Here is a 21,927-nt window from a genome sequence, read left to right as displayed (position 1 = left end):
AACTCCGAAGGCTAAGAATTCATTACAATTTGCCGACAGTGTCAATTATATAAAATGAGAAGTACTTACAAGAAGAAGTTAATCAAGTTTCTCTATTATAGTCTGACTGTACAGAAAAAATGTTTTCGGTCGGTAAAAAATAATAGTCGTAACAAATTGTCTGCAGAAACAAGAAATGTTCAATGTCCGTTGCGAATGGATAAAGCAAAGTGGAACGCGTGTACACTTCATATTTTTCACTAATATTTTCTCCAACTTGTTGCGATCTTATACGTCACTGCCTGTTACACAATCCGCTCTGCTGTGCATTCTTGACGAAGATCCAAGAATTCAATTTCACCGAATATAAAATCTTCATTCGCCATTCTACTCTGAAACCATCTAAGAATTTTCCCGGGGTCGCGCGTTCTATGCTTTCTTCTCGAGAAGAAACCGCAAGAACATTCCGTACATACCTGGTAACTTCTGAAATACTATTTCAAGTATCGCGTTATATTATTTTATAATTACTTCCATGCCTGAGATCACCTTCGAAGTTGCATTACTTGAAACATTGCTTCAAGTAACATATTAGTTTACAACTTTATAATTATTCGAGGTAATTGTGAAATTATTCTCCAAAATTACATCAGGTGACCAGACTATTTTACTTTGAGTCTCTGGTTTATACTGACACCATTTGTTGCATATTATTTTGAGGATTATTTCTTTGGACAAACTTCAAATAAAGAAATATTGTAAGAATATAATATTTGACATAACCAATATTGAATAAATATTATATTCATTTTCAAATAGCAGACATCAGCATCCCTGGTCCAGTAAACATAAACAGACATAGAGAATCATTTCTGGATAAATATAACTAAATCGAATTTAGAAAACGTCAATCTGTGTGGCCATTTCAGTCTTCCAAAATGTGTCGAACCATATTCGTTCTTGAATCTGCATAAAATTAAAGTGGACGTTATACTCCTGTCAGTATCAGATCTGTTCTACGAACACGTGCAGATTGCGTAAATCGATGCACGTGTTTCGCACGGTTGCGAGGTGACAGAAATAAATTCGAAGATTTTCAAAAACGATTGAAACTCGATACTACGTAATTAGACATACACACAAATCGCAAAAGTGGTATTCTGTATGAACAAATTAATGGAAACTGCAGAGTAAGATTTATTGATAAAATACTATTTTAATCGGAGCTATGCTACCAAAATTCTATTTATGCTACCAAAGTAATATTCAAAAAAAAAGACTGTATGATTGCAAATTTAAATATTTATAAGGACGAGAATTGTATGGACAATTAATTTTTATATTAGGAATATTATTCAGTAAAGACTGTAATAAATTTCATATTCTATCGTTGCCTACTCTAAATCGTCATTATAAAAATGCCAAAAAATTAGACAAAATTTGTAGTGCTCGCTTTGAGGAAACCCGATTGATATTATAAATTCCTGCCTTACCATACGTGGGAAATTCAACATTGCGTTATCGATGGTTGGTGGTTTTCCATGTAACCCGTCATTGATAATAGAGAAAAACCTGTTTTATCGACTGCAGAGAGTTTACCGACTATCGGTACGGCGAACTCTTTCGATCCGCATAATTAGGAAAAGAAAGGTCATTAAAAGGAGCCTTATCAGCATGAGCCTTTGTCAACTGGCTGTATAGGATGAGATGCGTCGAGAGAAAGAGTGACCTCGACCTAGTTCACGATACTATAGGAAATAACTATAAAAAAAGGTAGTCTATTTTTCTAGAGATCTCTCCGTGAACTTGCCTTCTTTACATTTCGAGCTTTCATCGTGACCCAGATTGTCCGTCTCGCTTTTCGACAAATCGATATTTACAGAATATGCATATGCAGTAAATCGTTCGAGAGAGTATGGTGCCGAGGCTAACAAACGTATGCGAGCTGCGACTTGTGCTGTGTCGCGTTACACTCTTCTCCTTACCGATCAAAGAGTGTCCCAAAGGAAACAAGAAAGGCGCCGCGAATGTGCTACGTAGATAATGCGTATCGGCCGGGTCTTGTACATATAGTGCGCTCGTATCTCGGCCGGAGTACGCGATAATTTAAAAAACTAGCCACAACAAGAACTTGGGGATACGAGGAAAGGAGTTGAAGAGACCCTCCCACCGAGTTGAACTCCTTATTTAATGTCAACCTTGAATATGCGAGCTGTTCGATCAATATAACTCCTGAAGGGTAGATTTCATAATGTTGCACTAAAAGTTTCCAACCCGAAATCTCGGTTACCTCCAACAATCGTTCGGTCGCTGACCCGCTGATCGAGTAAACGGCGTTAGCAATTTCTGGCCACCATGGAACAACTACATATAATCACTAGACTGCGTATTATGTGTTACTGAAACCCGATGGAAGCCTTAACGGATAATCCTGCTTGGATCTCGCCTCTCCAAAATAGCTCATAAAGGTTTTTAATTGCTCAAATATCCGCAATCTACCGATGCATATCGAAGTAGTTTATTTTTTCAACATACTTTAAACAAGCTTTTAGCAACGGATTGCTTAGGTCAGAGCTGCTCAACATGCCTATTAGCGGGCAAGGGAGCCCGCTGATGCCCGTGGGCACAGCTGCGGGCGAAGCTACGTGACTTAGCGCAGTCGGGGTAGGCAGTAACACAGCCCTAACTGGCCCACGTAGCTGTGATAATGCGTGTGATAAATACATGCGGCCTCACCCGCAAGGGCGTAGCTTCGTGTGCCCGCCGTTCTGTGTATGTGCCCAGGGAAAGAAAATAGTTCCCAGTACGGGTAGACGCTGAACATGTCTGGCCTAGGTTATCAATTGATTAGTTTTCGGTTTACACTGCTTCTCAAGAAACACTGTTTTACCATTACTGAACAATTATTCTCAAATTAAAGTACACGTTAGCAAGTGTGCAAATGGTTTGACATCCTTAGCCTAGAAATTGATAATAGATCTGTATCCGAGAGCTGGACTGGTTTATGCTCATTCTTTCAAAACTGAACTACGTCATCTTATTGTAGCATAACTAATACGCAATTCGATTATCCGCGAAATAAAAGTTTCCTACGTCTCAAGTAAAAATGTCTCTAATCCATAACTTTACTAATCGAATTTCAGCGACTCGTCTCGTTCTCTTTGCGAACGATCGAAGATGTGTAAAGTCCTCGTTTCAATGAAAAATAAAGGGTAATGTTCCGGAAGACGTAACACAAAACAACGCGTCCCTGAATCCCAGAGACCTGGGAACGATCAATGAAGACGTTGAAGTTAGCAGTGAAAATAAAGATATATTTCACCGGGATATCCACCAAAGGACCGTCAACATCGGTGCCACTGAAAATCGCTTCGGAACTAATTAAAGTTTGTGTAACAGCTCAACTTACCCCTCTCGCGTCCCTGAAGAGTATGGCAGCGTGGACAGGATCTAGACAGGCGTCGGAGGCCCGATGAGGTATTGCGGGTGTGCCCAGGGAGAACCTTCTCCCACCAGGATCCAGAGAATTCCTCCTGATCGCTCCTGTAATTCATAGGTTATCTTAGTTAAACTGAAATTTTAAGTTGATCAAGACCCGGAACCGAGTGTCTGGCGAATCGCGACGAAAGCACCATGAAGAAGCCGAGGATAAATTAGCTCTGCGGAAGTCAGATTGACTCGTGACGCGAAGAAGACATCACTTACAGTTAAGTCTTGATCTAAGCCGAATCCTCGGGTCTGTGCTGTGACATAGATCGTGTAGGGCCACTTTTTTCTTGTAACCGCGCCGAACGTAGAAAAGGACGCTGTCGAGAGAGCTCGAGACGTTCTCATAATGCAAAGTTATTCGTAAAATTGAGAGGACAGCAGGTCGTCGAGCTCGACAGGCGAAAATATTGGAATGCCGTCCGATTTGAATCGCGAGTGGTCGGGCCAATAAATTTCTTTTTGTTTCTACGTGGCGATACACGTACGCGCCGTTCGGCCGCGATCGTTAGGATTAAGCCAAACGGAGTTACAGCGGTGACCTTAACTCGTTACAATTTAACACAATTTATGAGCAGACGTGGCACAATCTTGCATGGGGTTACGTAAAACGTGACTCGTTATTTACATTTCAATTGCGTCCACGTCCGAACCTGTTCGAGTACGTGTCTGACTCACGGTTTTTCCTCTGGCTTTTTTCGCACGGAAGTGTTGCCGGCAACGAAACAGAAATATATGTGTATCCTTCGCCCTTTTCCCTTACGCAACGAACTTGCGCGCACAACAAACGATTATCGTTGCGCAATAGAACCGTAAACCGAATCCGTCGTGATCTGTGTAACTCAACGGGATCCATCCAGTCTCCGAGCACGCACGTTTTGTGACGGAAAACTCGTTGACGGAAATAAAATAAAAACGGTGAGATCCGATGCGCGGGGAATCGAAAAAAAAAAAACAACACACCGGCGAGAACATTGCTGAATAATTTCTTTGGCAAGGGGACAGAACGAAAACACGATTCTACGCACGTGAGACAATATTCGTCCATTTTTCCCCCCGCTTTTCTTATGTAATACGCGGCCCGGTCAATCGCGATCGAGCAGATACCGGCAATGTTTATCTTTCGAGTCGACGCGATTGTGACTGAAAACATGACAAGAAGGAAACTCCATGGGTTTCCGAATAACACAAAGCGTTGCATTCTCTTCGTAACAGCTTTTTCACGAGTACAGTTTACACTAAAGTCAACGCTAGAACTATCGGGACGGGTCAAAATGATTACTGACTTTTTCTTTCGCGGTTTGTCGTTCCGGTGGAAACTTTTCGAATGAACTTCTTTTTATTGAAGCGCACGTTAACATAAAAATTGCACGAAATCTAAATGCAATCTTGTCATTATTATTATTCAGAAAAGCTCGATACGAAACTCAAAAATACAAATATTTTATTAGAACAAAAATCAACCGATTAAAGGCACTCTCAAATAGAATCAGATTGATCGAACTGTTCGCCGTGTTTCTAGTAAATCAAAAGCACCGGGTAGTTGTGCCAATTGTTCCGAGAGGAAATATTGAATTCCGCTGAATATTTATTTCAACCCGACACTTTACACGTCCAACACGATTACAGAGGTGTGCGATAACAGCGTCGAAATTTTGATCCTTCGGCATCGCACGTGGAACCGTGCTCGCACCCCGGAATGTACGTGTTCTGCAAAATAAACCTTTTTCTCCTCCCCCGCGAAACAGTCGAACGTTCGCTTAAAGTGACACGAAATCGGTATTCGTTTCCGATTGCAACCGCGATTGACCTACCGTATGTCCGCTCGTTTTCCGAAACGAGCGAAAAAACGAATCATGTTATTTCATAGTCGATTGTACGGCGACACCGGCGCGGCGCGGCGTTTCTACCGCGGAATTCGTATTGTAGATTCACCCACGCTATTGTTTTGAAGTTCATTCCCAAGCTATAATGCACTGACGGGATTCCTCCCACGCGTCGGCTACAACTTCCATTCGAACGTCAAACAAACGGGCACAAATAGAACGTTGCTTCTATTTTACAATATCGGGGGTTCAATACTATTATTGTACGTTGAGACTGGTCAGTCCCGTACAACACATCGATCACGCCTCTCGAGCAAATGTTAGACCACACATGTACATATAAATATTTATAAAGCGTGTATCACGTTCTATAATGTCGATGTCATTTTCCAATCCTACTTTTCCCGTTCAAAATGCTTCTTGAACGGTTTAACACATTTACACCGGATGGCACGATCAGGTTGTTGCTAATGTCCGGTTTTTAGACAGTAACGTTAAACAGACGTGACTTTTTTCGAAATAAACTTATGCATGAAAGTAAGCATCATTCTAATCAACATATTCGGTCAATGATTTACATGTCTATTGATTGTATTACGGTAGAAACGGAAGCTTTTGGTTCGTCGCGTTCTTTATTTTAGTTTTGGTTAAACTTCACCTTATCAACCCAGAAATTTTTAAATTTTTTGAATATAATCCCGTAGATCTTGACGGGAAAATGTTAAAAATCCAAGTTTTAATGAGAGAAATTCACTGGTTCAAAAGTTATGCTTGTTTTCTTAATAAGTGTTCTTTACCATCGACGAATAGTTTACACGTCGATTGAAATAAACTTTAAATGTGTTACTTTTGCTAAAACTTTCTTTCGCTTCAAGTCGAATACTGTGCACTGACAAATCGGAAAGACCGAGCACGTCCGACATATTCTTTCGTTTCAGTGTAATTGTGGAGCAAGACTTGTCTAAGATGGTTCTCCGGTTTCAAGAACTATCATTTCGACCTACAACGTTCTCGGCTATCTTCACTGCTTTAACTGCTCGATTGAACCCAAACAGACGAGTTGTTTTCCTTTCATTGTTATACTGCGTGGCGTTCGATGTGAAACAATAGGAAACGTTTAACTAAAATAAAAAAATTCAGTTACGATAAAATTACGTTCCACGTTGTTACACAAGTTAGCATTGATAACGTAGAAAAGAAAAAATAAGAGAAGGAGTTTAGATTGTTAGGCGTGAAAGCCGAGGCGTGACTAAAAGCTGCATTCAACCAAACTTTAAATGGAAACGCAGCTTTGTGCCAGGTAAATTCAAAAATATTAGCATGCAGTAGAAAACTTTGCCTGGCGCCGCGTATTTCCAGGCTACTCTGCGGGAAAGAGAATTAAAGATAAGTTCCTTTACGTTGTCGAGAACTGCGAAAGATGTGAAGTGAAATGAAGATGTTATCAAACAATAAATGCCAGAAGTGCTTTAAATCCTCCGCACACAGTTTTCCTTGCGTTCAGATAATTCCAATTGTAAATTAAAACAGCGGTTTTCCTAGAAGCTATACTAATGATCATAACAGCTGTTCATTCTATTCCCGTAACGCATGCAATTATATATAGCCTGCGGATCGCAAACATATGTACGCGAAGTATAAGATGAAAACATCCGAATTTACAGATACCGTTGCGTTCAATTTAATTTAATACAAAAACAAAGGTGACCTTGGTAGGCCTATTTCTGACCTTGTATGTCCTTTGAACTTATTATGCTACATACAAGTGAATTCTACTTCGCCCACGCTTTCGTATGACATTAAAGAACACAGGATTCCATTAAAAAGAAAAATAGTCTCCTTTATTTCTCGAAAAATAATGCAAATTCACATAGGTTATCGTGTTGCCAGTTAAGTTATTTTGTTTTGGAACTCACTGTTTACGCGGGAAAAACGCTGGTCAAATTTACCGCGAGCACCCGGTATATCGGCGTAAACAAACATGACGGGGGAAGAAACGCACCGAGACGTCGTCGATGCGTCGCCCGAGAAACATTAATACGGAATTGCGAACCAGAAAAGTGGTTGGCGAAGTTCAAAACGGAAGGACGACGTGTTTTTTTTTTTTTTTTTCTAGCGACGAAGGTCATCGGCTCACGTTTTCTTCTACATATAAAATTCTCGCTTTCTCAGCTCGAAATGTTAACGCGATACCCCGGGCTTATCGTCGGTATTTATTTCACTGCGCTGCATTCCCGTCGACGTTATCGCTGTCCGTCGACGGCCACCGACAACACGTTTTCGTCAACGACGAGCCCCGTACATACGAATATCGTGCACGATAAATAATAAACAGGCGACAAATCCGATCGACATTGTTCAGGCCGCAATACGCGGTCTACGTTCACGCAAACTCGAGGGACAAACGTGGGGCGAGACGTCACATTGCTGAAAACGGGAAGGTCAAAATGAGTACGGAACTTGAAAACAAAAATGGTTTTCTGAACGTAACATCAATCGATGCATTTTCAACACGTATCCGTTCGTGCGGCTAAAATTAGTCATATTTGTTATTTGTAGACCGGGGAGTTTATGCATTTGTGGCAAAAATGCGGACGAGTGACGAACAAAGCTGCATTATCGCTAGACATTCATACATAATTCAATAAATACCAGAATTAGGAAAAAATGTTCTTCGTCCACCAAAGAGTTTCTCATTATGAAAACAAAGTAAAAATGCTATTTTTGTTAATGTATACATTGCCTTGACACTAAATAAATAGTGATAATAATATGAATAATATTATTGAATAAATGACGCTAATTTCTTTAAATCAGAATAAATTAAAATAATCCACTAATGAAAGAGAAAATCATGATTCATTAGAAAATGTAAGAAAGAATGAAAACATGAACAAAAAAGAAATGAAAAAATGTCGGTCAAATATGTGTTAACGCGTTTTCTTTTTATTTGAAAGTATTGGTTGCAGATTAGGTCAGATCATAAAATAGGCCAAGCGCTAATGGAAATACCTTAGAGAAATGTGGATTTACATATTGGAATTCTGGCATGTTCTATCTGATACGCGAAAATGAAACGTTATCTGCTGTGTATGTATGTTTGGCACTCGATCGGTTGACGGATCGAGTCAGAACTTTGCGTGTAGGTGAGCGATAGATTGCATTGATATATAGGCCAACAAACATTACGAATTTCAGCTATGTCAATACAGTGGATTTGATACTAAGCGCTATGAGTTGACCTAGAAACCGAAAATTGCACTTCCTTCCCCCGCCATCGAAATATAGCTATAACTTTTCTCGAGATAGTTAGGAAAACTTCATCATTTTTACAAATCTTTAGGAATTGATTTTCTTCCACTGTTACAAGTCCCTATTTTAAAATACAGCGTGGAGCACCAGATATTACTATTTTTTAATTATTCTTATTATATTAAATTATTTACTATACCATATTCAAATTAAAATAACTCCCAAACTAATCGTTTTTCGACATACTTATCGTTCATGCTTTTTTATAGAGAATAAAAGGCTGCGTTAGGAATCCATTGTACTTAACAGTTAGGAATCTATTATACTTTATCTCTCGTCCAGCCAAAATATTAGGTATACAGGTTTCGATGGGCGAATGACCAATTTTACCTGACTAAATTCTTGGGATCCATTTTCCTCGGTTAGGCTTAGATAAAAGAGACCCACACAGAGAGCTTGTACAGCTTGACCGATTAGATCAGTCGCCCGAAAAACGGAAGATCCGGGTTCAAAACCGGTCCTGTGACCCTGTTTTGCCTGATCATCTTTCACCTTATAATTTCCAGAGCTGGGGAACGCCCTTAATATTACGTCGCTCGTATTATTTCGAGCTATCTCTTCGATCTAACACGCGGAGACCGTTCCTTCGAAAATATTTTTAAGCCTGTCGGTGGTCTATCTTAACCTTTCGCGTTTACAACGAATTTCGTTGAACTCGTTGCCCCCGCGGTTGATGAAATAGATCCGACGATAAATCCGAGCGCAGCTGTTTTTCAATTCTGATTTTCGTGCAATCGTCTGCAAAAGATCCGACTTCGCGTAAACACTCGTAGTACATATCTACAGATTATTGAACCGTGGATGTCTCTTTCAATTCAAGGCTTTATTAATAAATTCATTAAAATATACGATAAACAGAATTTTGTATCTTTTTTATTGAGAGGTCTGCCAGATTAAGGGGAGAGTAAACAAATTATCGACTTTTTATCTTATCCGGGTTTTACGTCAGCGGTGGCCAATGGGCCGTTTACTTTGTAATCAACTTTTTCAGAATGATTCCGAGGGGGGGGGGGGGGAATTCATGCTGAATCGGCGAATTCGTCTCTAGGCTAATTCCCTACGAGTACGAGAAAAACTTGTTTCGATGCGAAACATACACGACAACTTAATTGAATTTCATACAAATTTACTTCGTCGTAGACAGTTTATTTGTTCGTAAGTACGGACAAACAAATGCCCTCTCTCTACGAGTATCGGAGTATGCAAGACAGGAACGGGACGTGTCACGTGACCCGGCTGCGGCGGAAGCGTGGGGAATAAGCGCGGTAGAAAGGGAAATTAGAGTGGGGGAACAAGTCTTGATCTGGCAACACTGGCCCTGGGCACACCCAGAACGACGGGCACGAAGCCACGCCCCCTTCGGGCAACGCCGCATGTATTTCTCACACGCATTGTCACAGCTACGGCTGTGCTACGGCCTACCCCCACTCCGCTAAGTCATTTGCCCGTAGCTTTGCCCACGGGTATCAGCGGGCGCCCTTGTCCGCTAAAAGGCATGTTGAGAAGCTCTGCTCTACGGTAAGAATGACTAACTGCAGCCATCCGTTAATTACTTAATTACTGCCACGAAAGTTACCGTATCGACGGAACGTTACACGGAGCGATTATATAACGCAAACGTATCCACTGTGACTTGAACCGTGATAAATCATGCTACAGAACGTCTATATAACGTCTAGTAGATACACTTTGCTCTCCCTCAATATCCTGCACCAATGACCCGAATCCCAAACACTATCATTCACTGGCAAACCAAATTCTCTTCGAATTGCAGCTACATTCTCCGCTATCCTTCTCGTTCAATGAAAAATTACTCGATATTAAATGACAACGGAAATATAGATTGTCCTACTCTCAATTTAATATGTATGATACGCATAATTTTACGTAAGTAAAATGTATCCAACCTATCTTGAGTAATAAATGAAATCGTAGTAAATTGTACAAAAAATTCAGCGATACTTATCTACCGTAATAGTTTTAATAATAGGTACGTTAACCACGGTGAAACTTTTAGGTAAAAAAATAGTGTTCGTTTTTTGTTTTTAACTATTTAGAACAATAATTTACTGGACTCTCGAGTGACTCAAAATCAATCTTCCCGGTGCCCAACAATAAATTCGGGCGATACCATAATTTGGATTCGTACGGGGCAATGGATATTTTCTAGTAGTATTGTGATATAGCTATTGTTTACCTGGGACAGGTCTGATCGCATAGAAAGATTCAGTCATAACGTGCTCTTCGATCGCGATGAACTGTGTGTGGCATTGGTCAAAAAGATCCCACGAGTCCAATAACACGCGACAACTCCTAATCGTTTATACCTCGACAACGGGCTCCGACATTCTTCAGAAAATAACAGCGCGTGCGCCGCCGAAGTATCGTTACGAGGCGGAGCAATTATCTTTATCGATGCAGCCGGGAGAAGGAACAGAAATCTTAACGAGCTACAGGATCCCCGGTGCTCGGGAGAAAAAGAAATTTTCAGATCCATTTGTTGCGGGTCTCACAATTATTTGCGAAACGATGCATCGACACAAATTAGATCAAAAGAAAAAACAAGAAATGTAACCTAGCAAAACCGAGAAGTGTAATTTTCTTCGTCGACTTTCTAATATTATTAATTTCTGGCAAAACATTTTTCTCTTCGAAAAGTTCGAAAAATCGACTTCTAAAATCGATTTCGGTATATACCATAATCAGTATATACATATTTTTCCAATTTTACGATTAATAGTTTCTATCAATCTCCAGCTGTGACAAACACTTTGTTGACTAGACTACGCCCTGACTGTTGTTATTTCGTTTGCACTGGTTCAACACAGTAAATTAACACTTATTGTTAGCACTCGAATGGTGACTGTAAGGCGCCACTAAAAATTGCTGTATCATTATTCAAAAGATTTTTTTACATTATTAAATTTGTTTGTATTTAATAAATTACTAAACACTTCAGTATTGTACGAGTAAATTGCATCATTTTCGTATGTATAACATGAAAAAAAATATATATATAGAATGGAAATATTCTAGGTCGGAAGAAATGTTTTGTTTTCGAGTTAAAATAGCTTCGAGTGCAAAGTGTTAATATTCGAGTAAAACGCGGCCGGCGTTGTGAATTCATAGAAATTATTAATTGTTGTCATTCGGCGGGTCGGGCTATTTTAGGCGTCGAGTTCAACGCCGACCTTGGGTCGTAAAGTCTCAAATGGGATTCGAGAGAACTGCGTGTCGACGAACGGTGTGTGGCCACGGTTGGAAGCGTGCAACGTGCATCGTGCAGCGTGCAACATGCACCACGAAGCCTGCAGCACCGACGACGTTTATTAATGTCACGAAGCACTTTCTGTTGTCAAAAATTGATTGAAACGTGCACGATGTTCGATTAAGAACCTGATGCACCCGAAAGCGGTTTTCTTACTTTGAACGCGTTCTCATCAATTTATTCCTAATTGAACGATTCTTTTTGTACACAAACATAAATGAAACAGTCGTTGATAAAATCGATTACACACTCAAAGTTAAATTTAGAAAACTTTCTGCAGGAAGTTAGAATGATTAGTAACAAAGGGAGGATTTATATTTATCTTATAGAAAATTGCTACTGCATTTTTGGAAAGGGTGGAAGAATGGAGCTTCCGGAAATGAAATCATTATTACTAGAGAGCGGATCTTTATTGCAAAATAAAAATTCTTTATGTGATTTACAACAAATTCGAGTAAAATAGAAATTTACTTCGTTTCTTGATATGTTTAATAGTTTGAAAATAATATGACGGTATCTTCAAATTTTTCTAATATTTCTACTGTTTTAAGTTACACCTACTAATTGTTGCCATAAACGCGTAAAAGCCACTGTCTAATTGTCACAGATAATTCGCATCGAACAGCTGCAACCTCATCTACGGTGACCGACCGTATAGCGGTATCATCCGTGCTTAGTGTTTACCTATAATGTAATTAATGTTTCATTAACTAGCATTAACAACCAATCTCCCGGCATTAGATATTCGCCTGCTATCTAAACATCTGCGTCAACCGCGTATCTAACACGAGAGCAAAATTATTCATTTTGGCACATCAAAATACAGAGAGAATAGGTGCAGCGGATCGTTGCGAAAACAACTTGCGTAAGCGTATGCAGTCGAAAAGTTAACACGAGGAATCTGCCAACAATCGTTCCACGTGTCGTAATAAGCAGATGTAGCTGATATTACCGCGTAAACAGAGGCTTTAAAAGCACAACCTTTTATACAAGACTTGAACTAATTGTACACATGTAAATAAACGAACTGTTCCGTGACAACACTAACAAGTTCAGATAGCAAATTTTGGGAGGCCTTTCCGAAAGTGTCATATGGTTTGAATAATTGTATGTGTGAATAACGTACTCGAGTTATTTTATTTTGTTACACAATTTTTGCAGTAGCCGTTCATTTTACTTAATTTCAACACTTTACCTACTAAAAATCGGCTTACAGTTTTCAAAATGGCTGTGCTTTATCAAGCAGCTTAAAACTTTTCTTTTCTCGTTGATTCACGATTGCAATTCTTATTGACAGCTAAGAAATTCTCAATTAGGAAACACAGATTTTTAACGACCGCCGGTACGTAATGTCAGGATATCGTTACCGTAAATAATAATTTGATATTCAAGTGATGCAACAAATGTTTCCAGCAAGGTACAAGCACGTTGAAAGTACTGGCACTGTATTTAGGTTGCACGAGTTAAATGTAGCTGTAATTACGGATTGGATTGTACGTTCTGTAAATTGAATGGTGCCGTGAGGTGCACACAAAAAAACTTGTTTCTAGTCAAGTATGCGGTAACTGTTTACGAAGAGATACTTATGAACATTTTGGATGCCCTTGAAATATATGGTCAAGGTGAACGCTTTAACATTCTCAACAAAAAGCCTTTTCACTTGGTTCGACGCTAGCGGCAAGAAGCATCCCCTGCAATGGTAATGGTTGTTCAGAACTCTGTGACCTTGACAAAATATTTCAAGCTCATCGAAATTAGGCAGAAAACCCTCGTGTCAATAATTTTCCTTCGCTTTCACTAAAATTCTCTGTTCCTCTAAACCGGTCTCCGGTACACCCATCGGAGAATGATCGTCATTTCGGTTACCTTGCCTGAGTATGCTTTCGTAGATCCTGTAAGTGGTCTCGCAGTCGGCATCCCTCAAGCTGGGTAACCTTGCTCCGCCGTCCAGACTCTGGCTCCTGTTCCGGAAGTCCTGCTGCTCGTCCTTTTTTCGCGGCACCGAGTCCTGGCACTCGCTCTGCCTCCTGATGTGTCCTAGCCGTCTCCCGAAATGTTTGATCATCTCCTGAATACTGTGATGATGGTGGTGATGGCGTTTCTCTTCGTCGCCGGTGGGGCTCGGCGACGTGGGCGACACCCTTCCATTGCTACTGTGGTGCATCTGATGCATATGTTGAAGGGCGTGATGATGATGATGGTTGGACTGATGGTGATGGCCGCTCCCGTGGATCGTGTGGTACACAGAGTGGCCCTGCATCGGATGGTGGTACAACGAACTGTAATTCGAGGAGCTCGAACCGTGGGAGGAACCGTAGGACGTTGAGGAACCATAAGAGTACGTCGAGCTGACGGAACCGCGGGACACCCGTTTCTGGATGTGCTTCTGGTTCAGCAGCTCGTGAAGGAACTTCGTATCGTGGTTCCTGGTGTCCGAGGCGGACGAGCTTTTCGGCTCGTGGTTATGGTGGTTGCTCCTTGCGTCACCATTGTGGGATCCATGATTGGATAACAGGTGTGTGATTCCATGCATCTCGATCAACGATGCGATCCCCTACAATCTATGATATAGTAATCCTTTGCACGCTTAGACAATTCCCCGTGCAGAGATTCCGCATTCAGTCTGCAGGTTCGATCTCGTCCGCTTCTGCGATTTTAGATCCACGGGACGAGATCTCGTTTGCTCGTCGACGTGGAAGACGCTGGAGGGTGGACGCTGTCGGTCGAACTGCGAAAAACATGACGAGACGGTATTGAAACGGACCTGACGAACTCGAGCGGGAGTTTCCGTGTCGAGAGCCGTTTGACGACATTGATTACGCGAAACCAATTACGCTACTTGAACGTGGACTCGAGTACTCGTTAGCGCTCGAGAATATATTGGGTGTTTCACAAATGCATATCAATATTTCGGGTACTAAATCCACTCACTACACATATGTTTATTGCTTATAGACGGCAACAAAATAGAATTTCATTTCGGCTTAAAGGAAATTAATAACGTACATGTTTATTGGACTCTGTTCCGAATCTTCATCGTAAGTCTGACACGATGTTGCAGGTCAAGAAGGTAAATAAAATTGTATTTCGTTATGCAATTAATAGATCTTCGTATGCTCTTTAAAAAAGTGTTAGGGGCGTTAGATTGAAAATAAGTTAGTTTACGAGTTGCTAATTTGACCGGTGTTAGTTAATTTATTCAGTGTGCCACTGGAAAATTCCGAATAGTATTAATTCCATATTCTATACTTTCTTGCAGATATTGTGCACATTATTCGCTTGCGTTGCATAGAGAATAGTTTTTTATACGCATCTACTTAGTCGTACGGTAGCGCGTGTGGCGATACAAGCCGTGCACTTTGAATAGTTCAAACAGTTTTGCGGGTATTGTGCACATTATTCGCTTGCGTTGCATACAGAATAGTTTTTTATACGCATCTACTTAGGCGTACGTCGCGATACAAGCCGTGCACATTGAATAGTTCAGTTTCTTTAATAGCGGACATACGTGCAACATTTTTCACTTGTTTTAGCGAGTAGAAAAATATTGCCATGCATTTATGAAACACCTTGTATGCATCGCTGACGGAACTGGTCCGTGGTAACCGGTCGAAACGATCCGCGGACTCTGCCGTTGCATCCCCGCGAGATGCCGGGAAAATAGTTGGATACGGATTAATCTGTCCCGCAAATAAGTTGCGACGGTGGAAATCGAAATTGTCGTGGTTCCTAAATTTAGGCGAGGCTCCGAACTCTTACTGCTGGTTTAGACGACGCGGGCCACGAGCTCGATCATCGAAACTACCGTCACAGGGCTCTACCGCGAGAGAAAAGGGTGTTCGTACATCGTCGATTGCTATAAACTGCCAATGTCTCACCTGTCTGAACTCTATTAATAGTTTTTCTTCGTGACGAGTTGTTATCTAAATTCTTCCGTTTATGCCCCCATCTTACCGATCGTAAAAAGTGTTCCCATTTTCATAGACGAGTTTCAACCTTGGTAAACAGCTAATCAGAAATAGTTCGAAATTATAGAAATTATGCAACTAAGAACTGATTTTTAGATTAGCTAAAAGTATGGGCGAAGAATCGAATAATCTTTCTTTAAATCGGTAAATTCTGTGTCGGTAAATGAGGGGAGGGAGGACAAATCAAGGGGAAAAAGTTACCCTCCCTCTGTCAGTACCGGAGTATGCAGGACAGAGAAGAAACGCGTCGGAAATTTGATAAATACCGCGGTAGAAGGGGAAATTAGGGTGGGGGGACAAGTCTTGATAAGGCGACGCTAAGTTCGTGCTGCGATCAGTGTCGCTAAATGAGGGGAGGGAGGACAAATCGAGGGGAAAAAGTTACCCTCCCTCTGTCAGTACCGGAGTATGCAGGACAGAGAAGAAACGCGTCGGAAATTTGATAAATACCGCGGTAGAAGGGGAAATTAGGGTGGGGGGACAAGTCTTGATAAGGCGACGCTAAGTTCGTGCTGTGATCAGTGTCGCTAAATGAGGGGATGGAGGACAAATCGAGGGGAAAAAGTTACCCTCCCTCTGTCAGTATCGGAGTATGCAGGACAGAGAAGAAACGCGTCGGAAACTTGGGGAAAAGCGCGGTAGAAGGGGAAATTAGGGTGGGGGGAAAAGTCTTGATAAGGCGACGCTAAGTTCGTGCTGTGATCAGTGTCGGTAAATGAGGGGAGGGAGGACAAATCAAGGGGAAAAAGTTACCCTCCCTCTGTCAGTACCGGAGTATGCAGGACAGAGAAGAAACGCGTCGGAAATTTGATAAATACCGCGGTAGAAGGGGAAATTAGGGTGGGGGGACAAGTCTTGATAAGGCGACGCTAAGTTCGTGCTGTGATCAGTGTCGCTAAATGAGGGGAGGGAGGACAAATCAAGGGGAAAAAGTTACCCTCCCTCTGTCAGTATCGGAGTATGCAGGACAGAGAAGAAACGCGTCGGAAACTTGGGGAAAAGCGCGGTAGAAGGGGAAATTAGGGTGGGGGGACAAGTCTTGATCTAGCAACATTGCCCCGTTCTCAGTGCCTACCAGCGTCTCCCATCATTCGATTCCTATGAAAAAGATAGCACGCGTCCCGCGGGACCCAGTTCCCCGGCTCTGGAGATAAACTCAAGCAAGGAGTGACGCTGAAGATTGGGAGAACCGGCAAACTAATGGTGGGGGTCGCGCAGCGACGAGTGGGAAGAAGTTGCTCGGCTCTGCTTTAATAATACATACAAAACTACGAGACAAGTTGTTCATTCACGATTGCTATGTCTATTGTCACAGAACAAGTTCTGGAGCAAGCCTCACTGAACGCGCCCTCGTTATTTGTACAAAGCCTTACTAAAATCTGTTACATTCCTAGAAATTGTTAGTATCGCTACCAGCGTAACACTGAGAAAAAAGTTCAGCAATTTGGCTCTCGACGAAAGCACAGCGAAGAGGTAAACAGCGTTCAGCTTAAACTGGTGCACGTATACTTTATTCTCCCATGTGTGCACATGCATCTACATACAGTGTACTCGCGCAATGTTATCAGATCGTTGCGTATGAAATGGCCAATTTCAGAATGCAGATTTTATGAAGTATTTTAATCAAGAGACACTATTGTGACGGTACAAAGCTAATTTTTCGAGTCCCGCTTTCACTTTCTATTTACATCTCCCATTTTACTTGTAAATAAAGTTTACTTCGAGCAATCGGCAAAATGCGGCAGTAAACGAACATATTCTTAGAGAATCACAGAAAAAGCTCAAAAATATAGATGACAATCTAATAAATGACATGGTATTATTAATCAATAAGTTTTATTTCCGAGGAAATTAGGATTGTTTAATGTTACTGTCGCGAATCGGACATTTCACGCGCAACGACCTAATGCAAAACTTTCAGCCGCCGCATAACCAACTGCAAGACAGTTTTCCGTGAAAACGGAACGAAATTTGCGCGTAAGAGAATATACGCGGAATCGATTTTTGGCAAGAACAACAACGAAGACGTCCGTAAACAAGAACTTCGGGAAATAGACGCGACTGTCCGTGCGCATCTGGCCAGAGTGCAAAATTAGTAATGCCATTGATTGATACCTCTTTAGCCGAGAATGTCCAAACTTGTGCCGTCTTTCATGAATGAAAATGCTCCTCTTCTCGTTCGAGAACTATGTCTCCTCTTTAGCACACGACGCGCGACTATTCAGTTTTAGAGATTGTTTCATCCGCGAACATTTCCCATTTCGAAACACCGCGGTTTTGATACGGCTGTGAAAACAACTTATCCAGCTTAGCCAGCTTATCTTGCAAAGCGAAGTTTTCTAAATGTACTTTTGAACATTTACGATCGACATATGTGATACTTTAGAGAATCCGATAAGATTTGCAATAGCAATGAATCGACGATTGATTGCAAATCAAAAACTGAGTTAAATGCGATAGTAAATCAGCAATGAAAAGTTTACCGAATAATTTCAGTAATTGAGTATGCAAATTAATTGTCATTATTTCCTGTTCATCCCATTAGCATTAATGCGTATGACACAACCAGTACTGCCATATTGTTTGTCATTTGAATTTAATGTATGCATATAAAGTATGCATAATTTAATGTATGCATATAAAGTCAGTCCCGGGAACATTCGTTTATATTTTTTTTTATAAATATATCTAATCAATTTTCAAGCTTGTTTTTACGTTACAACGGCACTGCAGATGAGGAATTGATGGACGGTAAACTTTAGGAATGGTAAACCAGCTATCCTAAAATAATGTTTGTTTCGTCCGTGAAATTGACAAAATTAATGGCGAACGCGATGATGCAAATATGCGAACGGCCGCGTCCAAAGAATTTTCTGTTTCTGAGCTGTCCAAGAGAACTGACGAGAATTACGAGGAATGAAATCGTTACGCATTCGACGGAAGGATCAAGAGACGCGCGATTAACCGCGGAATTGAACTGCCGCGCACATAGTCAGTCGAGGGTTAAATTAGAATTCACGAGAACACGTTTAGCACAGGCGGTTGATTGCGAGATTAGAGGAAGTAGTCAGTGCCGTCAATTATTTAGTTGTTTCTGCGAGAACGACTCGACCGGGCCCGGTCTTCTACGCTATCCGTATTCAATTCCTAACAATGCTGTTCGTAACTGCTCCGAAGATTAACTTTGAAAATCGATCGGCGAAAGGTCACAACCAACACGACGGACGCGATACGGTTTAAATTGCAAATGTCAATTTTCGCGAAAGTCTTTCTCGAGTGTACCGCCGACGTCACCGGACAAAGGTCTTTCGCAACTCGCTAATGATTGTTTTCCGCGTGTTGCGCGTCTCGTCGATTCCTTTAACCTTGCTGCTAACTGATTACCATTTAATTCGAATGATAAACAATTTCTTCGACCGATAAAAAACTGAATATTTAACCCATCGCCACAATGTTGAGCCAGACAGTTCACGAAGACTTCGAAATTAATTCAATAATAATCATTGTGTTTATCGGCAGTATTCCTTTAGCGAAGAACGAAGAATTCTGACAAAATTCAAATCAAGAGATTTGCGAAGAGCGGCAATCGATATCGAACGTATTCGAAAATTCACGTTATCGACTGTTTGTTAAGGAAGAAAGGCGGCAGAAGGTATTGCGGCGATACGATGCTGATGGCGAGTAAAATGAAGGTGTCCAATAGTTCGCGATGAAAGGAGGCGGCTTCGAAGAATTCGTTCTCGAGACGAAGAACGATGTAATAGTTGAGAAGTTTAAATTAACTTTATACTTCTCGTTCGGCTACTGAGCGCAGTTCATCGGGAAGCTGAAATCGCGGCATTGACCTTCCGGCGATACAAACTTGGGAATGTCCCGATTTCGACAACGGGGTCGTCGGTGTGGCAAATTTCGGGGTGGCGGGCGAGAAACTGGGTCGTATCGATTGACTGCCCCCCCCCCCCCCTATTCTCGAGAAGTGCATGCTCAAAGGTACTATTATAGGTCTCCTCCTTTTTCCCTTCTTTGTTCGGGAAGACCGAGGGCTGAATTGGTTGCGGGGCTAACGCAAGAAACTCGGCAACCACGCCAGAAAACAAGATTCATTGATCTCCGGAAGGGTTGACCCTTCTTCCGTTTATTTCCCTAAAGACCTCTTGAACTCGGCGAAATTTCATATCGTGATTCTCTGAACAACGATGCAACAACGAGGAAAAACATTTGGCTCGGTGACGCCAGATTAAGACTTGTTCCCCCACTCTAACTTCCCCTTCCACCGCGCTATTCCCCTACGCTCCCGCCTCGGCCCGGTCACGTGACGCGTTTCGTCACTTGTTCCGATTATTAACAATTGTAGTTCGTCGGTAGTACAAAATTGTTTTCACGTTCAATGTCACCTTGAATAATATTTTAAATTTACTCGTATTTTGAAACTGCTGGTCATGCGCTACTAAGACGCTTCGAGGCATGAGCTAACGCCTCTTAGAATAAATCAAAATGATTAAAAGATATGTTAAATTTTTTATTTCCATTGCGAATAATCAATTTTTAGACTTTTCCCGACTTCTTTGTTATTTTCTTGGCAGTTAACGATTTTTTTCCATCGGTTCGAAGAAAGCACGATGCAGATTGCGAGAATTCCGAAACGGGGCTCACTACGAACGTACTATTAACTAATTACTATTTTACGATGCACAACAACGGTTGAATTCGCTGTGACGTCTGCGACAGTGATTGTTCGTCCGCTCACGCACGCCTTTCGTAACGGAAGTGATTTCCAATCCGGCGTTTACGAAAATGAAGCTGCACGAAGAACGAAGCGGTGCTCAGGACGATCACGATCACGATCACGACAACAACAACTCGCTGCGAAATCCACCAAGCTGTCAACGATATTAATCACGCCGTTACGAAAACGAAACTCGTTTGAAACCAGTGAAACAATTTCACACTGATTGAACGCTCGAAGCAGCGTCCCTCTCTCCCTCCGCGTTCCGTAATTATTTCCAGTGTAATAAACTTGCTTCGCAGTTCCAAAGATTATCATCCTGGAGGATTTCCAAACGGCAGACTTTACACACATTATTTATAGAAACTGAAACCACGATATTTGTAGATGGCGGACTTAACAAGCTCTTTGTGTAAAAATGAACGGGACTTTTGTTCCAGGAAATGCAAAACTTTTCATTTCTCCCTGCGTTGCTAAATTTAAACAATAGACCCTTGTTCTACTTCCGAGGAACGTGTGAGGATCAATTTTGTGTTTCTTGTGCACCTGCAGGATTTAATATGGGATCACCTGCCGTCCATTTCGGCTGTTCACCTATTCCGTTTACTACAAACGCATATTTTGCCTGTTCATTTCTCGACTGTGTTACTTTCACGCTCGAATAAATTCCTCATTTTGACGAAATTTCTCGTTTTGACGCAATTCCTACGATTTGGCATCGAGCACGATAAAAAATCCATCCTCGATGATCTCGTCGGACATTCGAGGCAGTTTTAGAAAACAGGATATTTTTAGAGCCTATTATTTAGAATCGAAAATACTCAACTGAAAGCATTGCTGAAATTGCTTTTAATGTTGAAATGAAAAATTGAAGAATTTTATCAATTCGTTTTTTATTCATATAATTATAATGCACTGATGCAGTTAGAGCACGGACTTTTTAATTAACATCCGTCATTTTTTGCGATAACTGTTAGCCACGAAATTGAAACGAATTTAACCGTGTTAAACAATATGACCCTCGAACGATGTTTAAGTGAATCAATGAAGCGTATTGGGACTTAATTGGTGTTTCTTATATCGCAATAATAACACGAACAGTAGTTTCTTCATTATTCAGCTCACAGTAATGAACGAACTATCGACGATGCGTTTAATAAGCGAACCATTTTTATTCTGTCGCAAAATTATTGTATTTTTATGTCTGACATACTTGTGATTCAATGTGTTCGAATTTGATTAATACTATCTTCAATTTCAATGCAACAAATGTAAATTTCGTAGTTTTTAACGATTCTAAAAATTGTTTTTTCTACATGAACCTTTAAATTGCTTTCGAGTTTTAAATGGATACTTAAACAA

The 21,927-nt window shown here is 41.1% G+C and overlaps 1 protein-coding gene across 5 annotated transcripts in view; it reads right to left on the bottom strand.

The window, feature by feature from the left end:
- The window catches only part of Snf4agamma (SNF4/AMP-activated protein kinase gamma subunit), a 143,610-nt gene that overhangs the window by 40,563 nt on the left and 81,120 nt on the right, over nt 1–21,927 (bottom strand). For all 5 annotated transcript variants that reach the window (XM_076790293.1, XM_076790295.1, XM_076790294.1 and 2 more), the window contains one exon: nt 3,389–3,522. In XM_076790293.1, coding sequence (XP_076646408.1) covers nt 3,389–3,522 — 134 coding nt within the window. The remainder of the gene's footprint in view (nt 1–3,388; nt 3,523–21,927) is intronic.

Source organism: Halictus rubicundus, chromosome 7, assembly GCF_050948215.1.
Source record: "Halictus rubicundus isolate RS-2024b chromosome 7, iyHalRubi1_principal, whole genome shotgun sequence".
NCBI lineage: Eukaryota > Metazoa > Arthropoda > Insecta > Hymenoptera > Halictidae > Halictus > Halictus rubicundus.
This window is presented reverse-complemented; position numbering and strand designations above follow the sequence as displayed.